Below are 17,882 nucleotides of genomic sequence, written 5' to 3'. Positions count from 1 at the left end.
TCCAGTGATATACAATATTTGGCCAATTTCCATTAAAAAAATTACATCATCAAATAACATTTGTTTTATTTAAGTCAAATTTATATCAGATTGAAATAATAATTTTGGTTAAAATTCAACTATATTTGGTAGTATTAAATCTTTCCTTCATTCGAAATGAGGTATTTTTATACGAGCGCAAAAATTGTTTGGGTTCGTATAATCAAATGCTATTGTGTTGTCGTCATCTGCGTCATAATGTCTGCTTCGTCATTTGAAGACACATTTGAATTGGTTTCCAGACAACAACTTAAGTTTTAAGTGGATGGATCTCTATGAAATTATTTTAGAAGGTTCTAAACCACTAAAGGAAGGTTGGGTTTGATTTTGAGGATGATGGTCCCAACCATTTAGGAATTAGAGGCACAAAAGGGGCACAAAACAAGCATTTTTCTAGTTTCAGGATAATAACTTGTGTAGAAGTATTTCTATTGCTCTGAAATTGTACCACAATGTTCAATACCACAAGTAGAAGGTTAGGATTCATTTTGGAGGTTATGACACCAGTTAAGGAATAAAGGGCCAAAAACAAGCATTTTTGTAGTTTCTGGACAATAACTTGTGTGTAATCATATGGATCTCTTTGACATTGTATGACAAGGTTCCATATCACACACGGAAGGCTGGGATTGAGTTTGGGGGGTAATTGCATCAAACATGCAGGAATTAGGGCCAAAAAAGTGTCTAAAACATGTATTTTTCTAGTTTCCAGACATAAACATGTGTTTAAATGAATGGATCTCTCTAAAATCATACTGCAAGGTTCCATACTATAGAGAAAAGGCTGGGATTGAGTTTGGGGGTTATTGCAAGGGGTGGGGGGGGGGGGCAAAAAGTTGGGGGGATTTTGTTTTTTAAAGTTTTTGAAAATTTTCATGAAGAAATCTTCAATTGCACAGTATTGCACAATACATTAGTAAGATCTTTGAACAAATTTATTTTGTGTCAGAAACCTAGATATTATGTCAAAAATTTGATCACAATCCAAATTCAGACAGTTTCAAGCATGAATATTGTGTCCAAATTGGCCCCAATTGTTCAGGATTCAACCTCTACAATCAGGCTGCGCTCAGCAAAGCATTTTACAGGAAGGCATGCACGAAATCACCAGACATTGGAGGAACTCCCAGAACAGGGGTTTCTGTACTTTTTGGATACAAATTACACAAAATCTTGATGGTGAGACCATATAAACAGAAGATTTTATGAAATAAAAGAATGTTATGAATGTGTTCACACAGTATTATCCAATTATTGGTTCTATCAGTTGGATGAAGTGACATCATAAGTCTTAGGTGCGCGGAACGCCAGACTGCACCATAATGTAAAAGTCTAATTTTCTGCAAGAGATAATGATATTTAGCATAAGTGCATATATAGGATTTAATCAATGCGTCCAGTATAAATGGTAAAAACGCCACTCTATCACATCCTCCCCATGGTTGAAAATGATGTCCTCCTCAACCTAAAACATAAACTATAGAACTCTTTCCCCCTGGTCTTAACAGAAAGATATTCTTGTCAAATAAATAAATAAATATAAAAACAAGAAAATTATAAAAGGGAATGTCAGTCTGTATTAGTAACAATCCTAAGTAAGGCATCTTTAACTCTTGTCTTCAGATCCACGGAATGCTCCACTGGATACAGCATCCTTGAAAAAATGTTCTCTTATCAACCAATATGTCTTAGGCTGAGTCCATTTGCACACAAAGTCCTTATATCTAGTCGTTGTTTTATTGCAAACAGATCTTTGTGGAATGTCTGATATTACATCTTGATCATCACCTTGCCTAGGTTCATCTACATCTGTATTGGTAGCTGCTTCCTCAAATTGTTCTGGAACTGAATCTTCTGTCTCATTAGAAGAAGGAGCGTCCTCTGTATCTCCAGTTTCCTCTTATCCTATGGCACCCTGCTGATCTCCATCAGTCTGTTTTTCATGGAGTCAATAACTGTAATGTTTTTAAAGAACCATTTATAATAATTAGCTCTTGTAAAAGAAATTAATCTCATTGGGCTACTTGCTTCTTCCTACTGATTCCAGGGTTTATATCTACACACATTATGATAATCATCTGCCAAGGCAATAGTGCCAAGTATGCTGGCACATATCTCCTGTTATTATTTGCACAGTTTTGTTGTACATGCATGAGTAAGATTTTGGGACTGCTCAAACCAGTGATGTAAACCTGCTCAAATCTGTGATATAAAGATGTACATTTTGTAAACTAGCTCATTTAGAAAGTTATATAGTTATATACAGATATACATCTGCTGTTGTTTTTTATTTGGTCGGGTTGTTGTCTCTTTGACACATCCCCCATTTCCATTCTCAATTTTATGTAAAGCTAATTTTAACATTATCTTTTTTTTAGTGGGAAGATGGATAAAAAAAGAAAATGGGGAGAATTACCATCTGTGCCTGATGTAGATGCAGGTATAGCTGCAGTAGAACGTGAACAGCTGACAAAACTACGTCCTATAGAAGTGGAGGGGCCTAGACTACACCAGCCATCTTCTAGACATTGTCCTCCTACTAATGAGTAACTTTCTAATACACTTTTAAAATATTTTATGTATGGAAAATGACTTTTGGCCTTTTGGACAATGTTAAATATGGTAGACACAACTGCTTGAAGCTTAATATACATGTATTTCTTCTCCTTCTTCCTCTTCTATTTTGTTGTTATTTTTTTTGTTTATGTCACAAGTATCATTTTACTTCTTTGACAATAAAGAATTACATGTATTTCCTTCAAATTATGGAACACCTTCTCAATGGATATTATCCAAGTCGGGAGTTAATTAAAACTTAAAAATCGCACACCACTAAAAGTTTTCTAAAATAACTTTTTTAAATTATTAAATTCACTAAATATAATAAGCACAATGGATGAAAAATTCTTATGCATAAAAATGTATTGTCACTCCTATTTATGCGAAGTAAAGTAAAGACAAAGTAAGGGGTAAATTAAACAATTCACTCTTTGCTTTTTGAAAAATAATGCTTTTTTTTTTACTGAAAAGAAATCAATCAATATCACATTCTAGTTTACATTTTATTACATCAGTATTGTGGTTATCATAAGGAATCAAAGACCAATCATGAATATATCATATCTGCAGTTTAATGTTTTAATTTAACTGCTTTCCCTGATGACAACTTTGTAAGTTTTTGGAAAACAATTGACATATACACAAAGATAATTAAAAAAAGAAAAAAGTTGTAAGCATTGCCTCACCTGTCAGTTTTTTCTCCAGAATAAATTTTGCAGTCATTAAATTTGCAGTCCACTTCCTGCAGAAAGATTTGAACTAGATCCTCTAACAGCTTATACTATCAGATTGGTTCAACATGCAAAGAAAGTACGACTGTTGATCAGTAATTTACAAACGGCAAATCAAGAAAATGTAAGGATATATTTATACTATACATAATGAATATAACCTGAGGTAACAAAGTCCATGCAATAAATATCTGGGTCAACAATACTATTACCTTACAACAAAAATAACCAAAAGACATATAAAGGACAACAAACATTAGACAAGTGTCTATATAATGTGCTGAGTTTTCATTTATCTTCTGTCGATAAATATTATAATTACTTTTAATTCATGAATGTACCATTAGGTTGATAAGTAAAGTCTATGCAAACTAAGGCAGAATTTCCTTCATTTTATACATTAATCATTCTGATTTAGGTTGAGACCCAATTAACTTTATGTATATTAAATCAAAGATAAATGGAATTTTGTCAATATTCACATCTTAGATAGTCATGAAAGTGAATGGGGTTATTCAAAAACTGGGTCACCTCAACCTATATGTAAGAATGACTTGAGTTAGCTTAAACTAAAGATATCTTATATCTAAAGCATGTTAAGAAATTACCTGGCAAGGTGATGACTGCTTGGGATTGGTAATGGTTTCTGTTCTGTATTATACAATAAAATGTGATTCCTTTCTAGAAAACGATTTTTGTTTGATGCTATTTTTATTCCAAAAATGAACAGTTAAAGATGAATAAATGATGCATTTTATTTTTGCCAATAAGGCCAACTAAAATTAATTAGTAGATTTTCATCCAAATTTTTGAAAAAAATGGGGCGGGTGGGAGGATTTAATTTTTTAAGGTTCATCATAAGGAATTGAAAAATATGGCCGTGTTTACACCTCCAAAATTACTATGAGTACAGACAAACTGGTACATCCAGGAAAGTTTTAAGGCATGGCAGGAACTAGATATATAAAAGTTATATGAAGTCTACGTTTCAGAAAATTATAAACTTACCTTGATTTTGATGTTCATTTTTTTCCAGTCTGCAGAAGATAGCAAAATAAACAAACACCCGAGTTTCATTTGATACGGTCCACTCAGTTACACAGTTTAAACCTGTTAAATCACCTATTGTTTGCAGGTGTCTATTGTCCATCTATTGTCCATTTAAATCAATACTACTCACAACATTGATTATATGAGGGGAGCTTCTCAATCGTTTTCACTACTTAGTTAATTTTTGCACCTTCTGCAGGAACGAAAAAAAATGGATAGCAAAATCTAGAAAAGTTTATAATTTTCTGAAACACAAAATGCATTTAAAATTTATATATCTAGTTCCTGCCATCCCTTAAAACTGTTGCAGGTGTATAGGTTAGTCTGTACTCAGAGTAAAATTTGGGGTGTAAATACGGCCATTTTAGCCAAAAGGTTATGATGAACCTTAAATCTTATTTCATATGAAACCTTCTTGTCACATGTTATTCATATATGCAAGTGTAATAATAAGCTTATATCGTGTAGATTCACCCATAAGGTATCGTGTATAAGACAATAACAATCAAAACCAAGGAGTAAACAAAGACTCATAAAACCAAAAGACATTTACATCAACAGTTACAAATAATAAGTAGGAAACAACACGAACTCCACTAAAAACCAGGAGTGAAATTAAATCAGGTGCTCCGCAAGGGTAAGCATTTCTTGCACTGTATACAACACCCGTCATGTTATTTCTTTTTTCAGTTCGGTAATGATGGAAGGTTGTTATGACTGAGGAAGAATATCACTGATATATGATTTCTGACACACTTTTGTCATAATGGCCAATCAGCTCATGATGGTGACCACAAAAAAATGCTTGGCCTTGAGTGATGACCTTAATTTGATTGATTCATAGCCCTGTCTTAGCAAATTTTGAGAAAGCAGTATTCCTCGTTCAACAAAATCAACGTACTTTGAGCTAGCTCTAGAGTAACGTATCAATTGAAACACATATACTCCATATGCTGGTGCCGCTTTTCAAATTCGTAAATATATATCTCTGATTGGCAACCACTGTTCTACATGTAATTGCAGCTTTAGAAACCTATTTTATAGTAAACAGCAGAAATGTGGAGAAATGCTCTCTTCAGTTGGACTACCTAAATCAAATGTATTTTGATTTCTAAGCAATGTTTTGTTGTCCTAATAAAATGAAACAAATGCATTGGTATGCAACACGAGTACGATAAGTACAGAAATAAATGAAAACTCAAACAGTGTTGAAATAATAGGGTTGGTCCTTAATCATGGTAACATGCAAGATGCAAATATAGTTACAATGTAGAACATACAGTTATTTAATGACTCTATCGTGGGTATTTGGACAGGATGTTTGCTGTTTTTTTTCTACAAAAAACGAAAGGCATGGCTATATCTAAATCTAAGAGCTTGCTATAAATTAATAAATTAAAAATGCGTATGTTTGTCGATTTTCTGAACTCAATATACGGTTACCAATCTAAAAAGTTCATGCTTGTGTTAATTTCTTTATTCCAGTCAAATGTGTTCCACGATTCTTACGCTTTTGGGTTTCATTCACAGTCCAATTTTCTTGACACAAAGTCATAATGTATAAATAGAGGAGCGAAGGCCTCATGATTTCACGAGCAAGAGTCATTTATACACTCAAGAAGAATCCAACTCTGTACTGAAAGAAGGAGAAGAAGAAGAAATAAAATAGATCCATGGTGTTTCACTCACAAACATTGTGTCATTTGTGACATACGACTATTTGCGTTCTTGAACACAGCGTATTACTCTTAACCCGAATATTTCACGCCCTTCTCGTAATCAATCTCTATTTTCGGTAAATGATGTTGTCATCATAGATCAGCAGAATATATCGACTTAATCATTTAGTAAGAATACTCTAAAGAAATACGAAAACCGAAATTTGAAACAGGAAGTTTTACATGAAACGAAATTATCAACGGTTACCGGTAACGGAAATGAACAAAATCCAGAAATCGTAATTTTTCCAAAAATAAAAAAAATCGGGGCGGGAAGATTTCAGAGGGGCGGGCGGGGATGAAAATCTATCAATTAATTTTAATTGTCCTAATCATTTACAAATGTATTTCAGAGAAATGGAGATACAGATATCCAGTACCCTACAGCTCCCCCTATACCAGAATATTCTGGTCCTCAATTAAAACATAACAAATTTGGACATTTACCATTTGTTCCTAAAGATTATGAAAGGTATGAAAAAACAAATATTACTGGCAATGTACTGTGGAATCAATTTTATTTGTGGTATACCAAATTCAATAATCAATGATTTTTTGTAGGAACAGGTGAACCAAGAATTTGAATGTTCTACCAAGTACTAATATTCTATAGCCTTCAAAAAGCTCGTATGCAGACTTTTGTAAAATCATGATATCAATTATCCAAGAAAAGATATTTTTTCTAAAACCATGAAATTTGGTTATCACAAGCCAAACTGCAATTTTTCTCATGTTACATAAATAAGTCAGATACAGGATGTTTGCTGTTGAAAATTCATTAAAAGAAGAGATCATTTTCCCATAGTGAATGAATAATAAGATGCTACATAAATAGCTTTGTTTGCTTGTTTTAAAAATTAATACAAACATTGAAGAAAAATAGGATAATTTGTTAGGAACAAAATTTCTCTTGATCATGTTGATGGTATAGGTATGAAATTTTGTAATAATATGAAAATAACTAGAAAATAAATATATTTGTCAGAAAAATGCATAAAATTTTATTAAGATACCAAACATATTGGACAGTACTACAAACTACACCAAGCACCAACTCCTGACTCCTTCTGATAATATAGACCATAAACAAAGACAATAGCACATGATCCACATAACTTCTCCTTATGATAATATAGACCATAAACAAAGACAATAGCACATGATCCACATAACTTCTCCTTCTGATAATATAGACCATAAACAAAGACAATAGCACATGATCCACATAACTTCTCCCTCTGATAATATAGACCATAAACAAAGACAATAGCACATGATCCACATAACTTCTCCTTCTGATAATATAGACCATAAACAAAGACAATAGCACATGATCCACATAACTTCTCCTTCTGATAATATAGACCATAAACAAAGACAATAGCACATGATCCACATAACTTCTCCATCTGATAATATAGACCATAAACAAAGACAATAGCACATGATCCACATAACTTCTCCATCTGATAATATAGACCATAAACAAAGACAATAGCACATGATCCACATAACTTCTCCTTCTGATAATATAGACCATAAACAAAGACAATAGCACATGATCCACATAACTTCTCCTTCTGATAATATAGACCATAAACAAAGACAATAGCACATGATCCACATAACTTCTCCTTCTGATAATATAGACCATAAACAGACAATACCACATGATCCACATAACTTCTCCTTCTGATAATATAGACCATAAACAAAGACAATAGCACATGATCCACATAACTTCTCCTTCTGATAATATAGACCATAAACAAAGACAATAGCACATGATTGTCATAACTTATCAGAATATAAGAATAAGGAGATGTGGTAGAATAGCCAATGATACAACTATACACCAGAGACAGATTGAAAATGATTTATGCAGGTCTATTTGGAATGATACTGAAAAAAGTAAAATGTTACATGTAAAATAGTACCATATTGAGGAAATGTGCATTTTTGGAGGTTTTTAAATTGGCGGGAAAAAATATCTTACTTTAACCGAATAAATTAGTACATGTATAACTATTAATCAAGGACATTATTATGGAATAATGTTCATGAACATGATGAATAAAAACTTTTTTCTTACTTTTTAGTGATTTTGTAAGAGGAAAAGGAGAGCCTCCCCCTGTGTTAGATGATATAACTTGTAGACGTCTTGTTCAAAGATCTGTAGCAGCCATATTTGCTCATTTAGGATTTGATAGTAAGATCTATTATTGGTTTTTTAAGTTTTTTTTACAAGCACCTTTTTGCTACCTTTATATTTTCTACTGATTGAGCTAATGAAATATCGTGTAATTTACTATAGTCAGATAGAAAAAGTAAAGTACATACTCAAAAAGTTTGAAAGTTTTAGAAAAAAGAAATAGTTCCATTGTGCTGAAATGAAGTAAGATAGATTCTGTAAAATTTTAGTTCAGTTTTATTTTTTGTTTCAGATTGCAATGAATCAGTATTAGATACATTATCTTGTGTTTTACATGAGTTTTACCTCCAGTTCACCACTCATCTTAGATCAGCAGTTGACAGTAAATTATTACATGGACATGCTGGTTTTCCTGTAAGTTGTAAAGAATCTCTAAACAGTGTCAAATTTTAGAAAGAATGAAGTAAAATAATTACAGAGATCATCCCTGAAAAACAAATATACACATAATATAAAAAAACAGTGGTTTTAAAGGAATTTATTCAATCCGGTACAATTGGCAAATCATAATATTACGGCAGGCTATTTTTTAGAAGTACATGTACATAAATAACTTATAAACTAACCAAAACAGTTGAACAGTACTAGGAAAACTATCATTCCATAAAAGAAAAAGACATACCAATATTATAAATTATAGCAGACCATACAGCAGGATTTTACTGTAAAAGTAGAAATTATAACATGCATTTATTATTGTGATTTTTGAAGTATGAACAATAATGCAAATTTTATTATTACAATTTTAGGGAAAACCAAAATGGATATATGTACAAGATATGAGAATGCAAGTTCTTATTATTGTGATACCCAGGGAGTTGCATTATTCCCATTAATAAAATCCTCAGAATAACTTCTGAACTGACAATATTGCTGTTCTTCAGTACATTAACCTATTGCTATTGACTTCTTCACACTTCCACATCATTTGAAATAATACCACTTCACCAAATTTTTATGCCCCACCTACGATAGTAGAGGGGCATTATGTTTTCTGGTCTGTGCCTCCGTTCGTTCATTCGTCCGTCCGTCTGTGCGTCCGTTCGCCTCAGGTTAAAGTTTTTGGTCAAGGTAGTTTTTGAAGAAGTTGAAGTCCAATTAACTTGAAACTTAGTACACATGTTCCCCATGATATGATCTTTGTAATTATAATTCCAAATTATAAGTTTGACCCAAATTTCACGGTCCACTGAACATAGAAAATGATAGTGCGAGTGGGGCATCCATGTACCATGGACACATTCTTGTTATATTGTATTTTCAGGATCTTATAGAACAAGTTTTTCATGAAATGAAATTAGGCAGTGTTACAAATTTAAATGACTATTATCAATCACGAATTATAAACTACAGCAAAAATATGGAACATACATGTCAACAATTAATGCAAGAGTACGAGAAATTAATGCAACCAGCTGTGACACAGAAAACACCGGACACAGTACCTGTTATAAGGTATACAATTTATATACATGAGTTTTATTTATTTATCAGAGATAATATTCTTGAGGGCTATTCCGTTAGAATTTATGTGGAAGGAAAGGAAGGGACTTTCAAAATATCCCTACAACAAATAACCACTGGGGTAAAGCTGATGACCGTAACTGCATTCATGGTCATCCCAAGATGTCGGATGAGAAATTAGGTCAGTATCTGTATTGTCTGTTATAGTGTTTCTATATCATTTTCTTTACAAAGTATACATTGATACGATGTAAGTTTATAAAAGATTCACACGGATATCACAAATTACTACCGAAAAATGTTCAGGAAACGCTCAATGATGACCCTCAATTCTAAGAATATCCGTCTTTGTATTCATAGCTTTTTGTTGTGTTTGTCTCAATAGGGGCTTAGTTAGCAGATATAAACATGTTTCATCAATTTATGTTCATGACAATGATAGTAAATTGCAAATTAAAAATATTTATTGATAACAACTTTAAAATTTTAATACAAATTGACAGAGTCACGACGAAAAGTTGAAGAAACAAGAATGTGTCCCTCTGAGGTGTCTCTAATACATGCCTCATCTACACTATAATTTTCTATGTTCAGTGGCCCGTTAAAATGGGAAAAAAACTGTAAATTGGCATTATGATTAGAAAGATCATATCATAGAAAACATGTGTACTAAGTTTCAAGTTGATTGGACTTCAACGTCATCAAAAACCTCCTCGACCAAAAACTTTAACCTGAGGTGGGACAGACGGACGAACGAACAGACGCACAGACCAGAAAACATAATGCCCATGAATGGAGCATAAAAAACACTAATCAAACATATGAATATCCGGTAATCGAGCCAATGTGTATGGTTCCAGAGGAAGCAGATTAAAATCTTAGTTTGTCTTTATATATGAATAACATTGCTGTATATACAAATTGACAAGGTTCCCCTCAGTGGTGGATCCAAGGGGGGGGGGGGTCTCCGGGGGTCCCTTTTTATTTGCCGATCAATGCATTTGAATGGGGACACATAGTTTGAACCCCCTTTACCCTGGGTTGGGACCCCCCTTTTTTAAAAATGGCTTAATCCTCCCCTGCCCCTTGTGATACGCTCTACGCACAAGACTATTTTAGGGATCTATTTTGCTGGAGCTCGCCTTCACTAGTTTGGTCGTAGTATTTTAAAAACAGGTTTTGTTATTTTACTTGCAAGACAAAATAGAAGACAAATCAAAGACGATATAAAATCAATGGGTGTACATCCATTGGCGTTTTTAAAAAAGTGCATTTATTATATGTCATTACAAGGAATTCCAGAAATAAAAAAAAATCTTTTGGCCTTTAGTTGGAAGTTGTGCAGCACACTTTTTTTTTTATTATACTTGTAAAGGTGTCATTTAATCGCGCTTTTGTAGCATGTTTTCCCCACTTTTTCATGTTCATGTCTTGTTGTATGTTCATTTTAAAAATTATACCCTCTACCGTTAAAAAAGATATATATGGTGAACTTTGTATTTAAAGCACGTCTTTTTTCTCCTACCTATAGGATAATACTCTCATATAAATACGTTTTATATCAACACCATTAATCATTTGATACAAAAAAAGTAGTTATACAAATACGGATATTTCTTAGAATTGACGATCATTCTTAAAAGTTACGGTCATCATTTAGAAATTATGGTCGTCCTTTGTAAATTACGGTCATCTTTTAACCAATTACGGTCACCCTTGTTATGAATTGCTGATTCTGTTACGGTCATCTCGATTGTGATTTACGGTCATCTTAGGGATTTTTTAAATCCGAATTTCCTGTTTCATGCATATTTCTCGGAAGTAATTTGTGATTTCCGTGTGAATCTTTTATAAATTTACATCGTATCAATGTATACTTTGTAAAGAAAATGATATAGAAACACTGTAACAGACAATACAGATACTGACCTATTTTTTCATCCGACATATTGGGATGACCGTGAATGCAGTTACGGTCTTCAGCTTTACCCCAGTGAATAACCATTTTTTAGATAATTTGCATAATGGTAATAGATGCATACTGAAAAAGACTCATGACCCACATTCAATAATAATACTTCCCTTCCTTCCCTCCCACATACATATTAATGGAAGAATATTATCTTTGATATGAGATATTCAAACAATATATACATAGGTATAAGAGGATGTGGTATGAGTGCCAATGAGACAACTCTCCATCCAAGTCACAATTTTTAAAAGTAAACCAGTATAGGTCAAAGTGCAGTCTTTAACACAGAGCCTTTGCCCACACCAAACAGCAAACAATACAATACTCCAAAATGACTAATGTAAAACCATTCAAATGGGAAAACCAACAGCCTTATCTATATAAAATGAGAAGCATTTATGAACCACATCAACAAACGACAAATACTGAACATCAGGTTCCTGATAAATATGTATGTTTTGTTTATTATTTATTTGCCATTTTTAAGGAAGTATCCTGTACTCAGTGGTTGTTGTTGGTTACTATTTTGTCATATTTGTTTGCCATTCAACGCTGTAGTTTTCTATGGATTGGTGCCTTATCAAAATTCATATTTTTTTTCCTTTAATTTATAAATAAAAGGATATGCAGTATAAACTCTACACATCTATGAGACAGCAATCATCCCACACAGTTTTATCAAAACTAGACGTTCTTGCTTCAAGATGTATTGTGAAACCATTACAGCTATTGCTTTTATCTGTTTGTTTCTCCAGGATAAAAGAAGAACCAAGTTCAGAGATTCAGTTTCCTGTGTTTGATGAGAATGATGATATTACAGATGAACATTTATTACAATTGGAAGGTTAGGCAACATAACATTTTTTATCTTTTGTGCATCAATTTTATACAAATAAATATTTAATAAATGGAAAAAGTTTCCACTTAACCTAAGCTATTGTATCAAAGAATATTTTTTTTTATGCATGATGGGCAGGTGGTTTAAGTAATAATTATATTATTTTATTTCGTTTAGCAATAAGAGATGATTGAATTTACACAATATAAATATTCTATAGACAATATACAGCATAAAAAACATGCCAGTATACACAAATTATAAAATAATTAATGAATGATGCAGAGAATGTCATACAACTATAATAAACAAATATATGATTTCTTTACCATTACATTTTTTTTAAGCTGCAGAGAAAAAAACTGTAAGGTTATTCGCAAGCTCTTTAGTGTTCTAACTTAGATATTATTTTAGGTCATTAAGCTCGATGATATTTTTTCACACATTAAGCTTATTTGAAGTAATAGTAACAAATCTTTCTACATTTATATCTCAATTTGTTGCAGTTTTCACAATTTAAAATGAAATGATACTCATCTTCAATGATAATTTTGTTACACATACAAGACATAGAAATCTGACATTCTGTCTATGACGCCTTCAATAAAAACAATTTATCTTTCAGGTTTAAGTGGATTTGAGATAACAGTAGAACATGAGCCTACAGTTGGACTCACTACTGAATCAGATTCAAAATGGACGGTCATTAAAATTGAACCACCAGAAAACAAGCAAGTAAAACATTGTGGTTTTTATAGGCAGACAATCATGAAGATGCATTAAATGAGCATGAAAAACACTCAAGAAAAATGTTTTTTTTATATAAATTAGTTACTCTTTATATATACATAAAGCATTACAATTTAATTTTTGAAGTTGTAAATTCATGCTTATATCATATCTACATTTGAACATCGTTGTGTCGAAATCAGTTGTGTGGAAAACTCGAATGAGTCAAAGTATTTCTCAGTCCTGCTAAAATTCCAATTTGATTAAGGCATAATTACCCCTGATGAGTCAAACTCATTTGATTCCAATACTCGGTGACGTCGAATAAATTTTATAATCCTGGCATCTGTACTTGTGTGTTTAGTTATTAGGAAGGGCCAAACAATGAAGATTGAATACACAATCATAAAGTGTCATATTGAAAAAGTCAAACTGTTCAAAGTATCTAGTTTATGCAAATCTCATACTGTACTTAATGCATTCTCAATTTTAAACGACACATACGACCTTGGATGAGTTAAATACATTGGTCCGGTCGGTTCAACTTCGACACAACAACTTTTGACTGTAAATAAAGATTCTACTTTTGATATATACCGGTAGTAATAGATATGTAATTTGTATTATGTGTATATGTTACTTTAATTCTTGTGACTAAATTGTTAAACAGTTTCTGTTTTTTTTTCAGACTTATATCTTTAGATTCATATGATGAGCAAGGCAGTATAAAAAGTCAGCCTCCACAAACGCCGTCACACAGTGATGGTGGTGACAGTATAGCAGATCCTGCATCCGTACCTGTGTCAGATATCATGTCCCCTCCGTCAGAACCCCCTAAACTCAAGAAAAGGTACATAATGTCAATATACTGTGGATTTATTAATATTCGTTGGATACCAATTATAGTGGAATTTGTTGGTACAGAAAAACCTTTTAAATTTAAAAAAATTACACATTTTCTATAAGGAATCTTTGCAGACTTTGCCAAAAACCACGAATTAAATATCTGCAAATATGCAAATTTTCATCAAACAACTAAAATAAATGATTCCACAGTATAACATATGAAATCAGGCCATTTACCTCATTCTACATATAGAGAAGTTTGGAAAAGCAAACTCAAATAAACTGACACAGATGCAAATTATAATATTATATAGTACGCCCATCTTCATATCACCTCTTGACATACACCAAAACACAAAGAAAATGTAGACTTCTGATACTTTGAATAAGCATGGTGTTCCTTTCTGCTAACCTTTATCACATCAGTTTACCCCATTGCACCTAAAACTAGTAAAAGTTTCATAACAATCTAGAATATTGCCTTATTACATATACTTTACCTTATTACGTATACTGAAAATAATGATTTTATTGCAAGCAGTCAATATTGCGATTTTAAAGGACAGACGAAAATGCAAGTTTTATTATTGCAATTTCAAGAATATTTACCTCACAAAAATGTATTAGGTAACAGTGTTCTCCCCAGGCCGTTTTAGCGTCGCGGTACCGCGACGCTATATTTTTTCACCGTGATGCTATAATAATTCCAGCGACTCTATAATTATTCCCACGACGCTATAATTATTTTGAAGATGCTATTTTACCTGTCCTTAATTTCGAACTTTCATCTATTATCGATTATGATCATAAAAATTATATCACCTTTAATTGTAATCACTTTAAGTTGGACACTAGAGGCAATTAAGAGATTAAATAGCTAGGTGTTAATTGCCCTCAGGGTGATAACTGTTTAGATGCGAATATCCCAAGCTGACACTTGTGACATAACTTATACCACGTGTCTGCAATCACCAATTTCGACATGGAAAAATGCAATCATAAAACAATTTAAAATCTACGTTTTGTATTAAGAAATTTCAAAGCTTGAAACGATTATTATTTTTTTTAAAAGATCGTTTATTTGTGCAACTCTCCAAAAATTACTTTCTTTCTCTTCCGGTAATACGAGAGCGAGAATTTTGGTTTACAGCTAAAATAAGTTTAATACTTCTTAAAAAAGTTATCATAATTGGCTTAAGTTTATGTTTAATCCATTTAATGTATTAAAAGCGTCTTATTAATTCACAATCTCTTGTCAAACAATGTTTATTCTCGGACTCATTTTCGTAAATTTTTCTACGGCCGCCATTGCACATTTTAGTGTAAACTACGGATAGGAACCGGACGAGATATGACAAAAATCCGCATTTTCACGATAATGACAACAGATGGACAGTAGACAGAAAAAAATATACCAAGAGGGAAAACTACGCATTAACAGACTATTTGTTAAATAACTTTGTTAAAAATACATATCATTTTAATGTAAAGATAAGAAACTACTGGGACTAATTCATTGAGTGCCATGAAACAATGAATTTCATAACCATGATAAAAAAAAGTTTTTAAATTGATTTTTTTTCCCTACTTTATCTTTACTAAATATAATATAAAAAATAGTTAATTTTGTGTACTAGATATTTAGTTTTGTATATAAACAGGTTGCACTATAGGTATAATGAACCATTCATTCATTTGACTTATTGTTGGGTAACTGAAACAACATATTTATTTTTGTTTGGCACAAAAGAAAAAAAATAATTCTGTAACTATAAATGAGTAAAGAAAACATAAACTGAAACAACTGTTTTTGTGGTTATAGTTTAATTGTATTCTCAGTTATGAATTGAACAATATAAACTAAAACATATAAAGGAAATAGAGCATCAACGCGACGCGTTAAATGACATTAAAAAAAATACAGTTATTTTTTTTTACGCAAAATGTGATGCTATCCAAAATTTCTGGGGAGAACACTGAGGTAAGTAAGTAAGTAAGTAAATAGTTTATTATAGGTATCAGAATGTAAGTTCTTATTGTGAATCTCACCCAGTCACATTTTTCACATCAATAAAAACCTCTGAATTATTTCTGGTTTTGTAGTACTTTGTCTTAACAGACACTATCAAAGATCTTTAATTAACTCCAAAACCTTAATCAACAAAACGAAAAGATACTGTATTGATATTGAGTAGCTGTGACCTACATTTAGTACTTGGGCATTCTGAAAAATATTTATAAAATTGAGAATGGAAATGGGGAATGTGTATAAGAGACAGGCGGGCTTCAGCTAGCCCTTAAACTAAAATGGGTTTACATCCATTGTTAAGAAACTCCAGATATATAAATATATTTGAATAATACAACTGTGTGTGTTATACAATGCATTGCAGTTCAGCAATAGTTGGTTCACAATAGCCCATGCTATGAATTATGCATTGACATCTTTTCTTTAAAAAAAAAACCTACCCAGAATATAAATTAATTAACCAATGCAAAAGAAATATTATGGTGAAATGATTAATGACACAAATTCACAACAAACACTTGATATAACCGAGTGCAAAGGATCAAGGCTTTTATTGCTGTTCTTCATCTTAAATGTTTCCGTGAGATTGAAACCTCCTTTAAATTTGTAATTGATCATATTTATACAAATAGAGATGTTTAATATGCATCAAGTAGACAGCAACCTAACTACACAGTAAAAAAACAAAAGTCATCTCAAGGTCAACACATGATCCTCCATTATAGGCAAGTGCTTAGAAAGTGTTATCGAAAAAAGACAACAGACAATAAATGGCCGTGATAAATCAACTATCGTAATATATTCAGTAGAAACCAAACCATAATGTTTGATTCATAAATATTCTGAAATGCTAAGGCTACGTCAATCCTAGATACAATAAGGTAAAAAGCTATGTTGTTACTCCTGTGGTATTTTCAAAATCCTCCAATCTCATAGCAGCATGATGCGAAATTTGATGATACATGTGGTCAAGTAGTTCCATTGAGGTCCAATAGTTGGAAATGCTTGCAATTTGAAATAATAATATTGTGTATTTATTTCATATAGTAAATAATACATGTAATATGATAAATAGAAAAAACTATATTTATTTCTGAATTTATAGAAAAAATGAAATTGATACTGTTTATCTGTCACTCTCAAATAACATACACTCTCTTTTTTAATTTTAGGAAGAAATGAAGCTATGCTGGGATTTTTTCTGGAAGACTGTATATACAAAATATTTTAAATAGTATGAAGGATCAATGGTGACAAGAAAACACTGTTCATGATAATCTTGATCAGCTGTAAAGTGCAATAGAGAGATAAATAAAGTCTGACATCTTGAAGTGGAAATGAATATTGTTAGTGTAGTATTGATGCATATATTTTATTCAAAATATCAATGTTTTTATAGCTATAACTGTGTTGTCTTCAGTGAATGTCCAAAAGGCAAGACATAGAGGTTACTTATTTGGTAGAAACGTAGTAGTCTTCAATGCCTAATATTTAGAATTTTAAAGGTTAATTTTATTATTAGTGATAACCAAATGTTATGAAACTTATACACAATGCTTATTTCTACAAAACACTGATCATGTTTGAATTTTGGTGGTGTCACTTTAACCTCTCTAGAGTTATGCCCTTTTATAAATGAAAAAAAAATGCTGAATTTTTTCGTTTCTGTTCTCTTTCTTTAGTTTGCCCCAACCA

General features: G+C 31.9%; 1 protein-coding gene across 1 annotated transcript; it reads left to right on the top strand.

Annotated features, from left to right (window-relative positions):
- The first annotated feature begins 2,423 nt into the window (after window positions 1–2,423).
- On the top strand, window positions 2,424–17,592 carry LOC143042032 (STAGA complex 65 subunit gamma-like). Its single transcript, XM_076214254.1, has 10 exons — window positions 2,424–2,585; window positions 3,333–3,453; window positions 6,451–6,569; window positions 8,197–8,306; window positions 8,542–8,663; window positions 9,574–9,764; window positions 12,501–12,589; window positions 13,209–13,314; window positions 14,001–14,162; window positions 17,360–17,592. The coding sequence occupies exons 1-10, from the start codon at window positions 2,425–2,427 to the stop codon at window positions 17,367–17,369; spliced, it is 1,191 nt and encodes a 396-aa protein (XP_076070369.1). The 5' UTR covers window position 2,424; the 3' UTR covers window positions 17,370–17,592.
- Window positions 17,593–17,882: the final 290 nt, after the last annotated feature.

The sequence above is a fragment of the Mytilus galloprovincialis genome, chromosome 8 (assembly GCF_965363235.1).
Source record: "Mytilus galloprovincialis chromosome 8, xbMytGall1.hap1.1, whole genome shotgun sequence".
Classification (NCBI taxonomy): Eukaryota; Metazoa; Mollusca; class Bivalvia; order Mytilida; family Mytilidae; genus Mytilus; species Mytilus galloprovincialis.
Note: the sequence above shows the minus strand (reverse complement) of the source record. Positions and strands in the feature narration are given on the sequence as shown.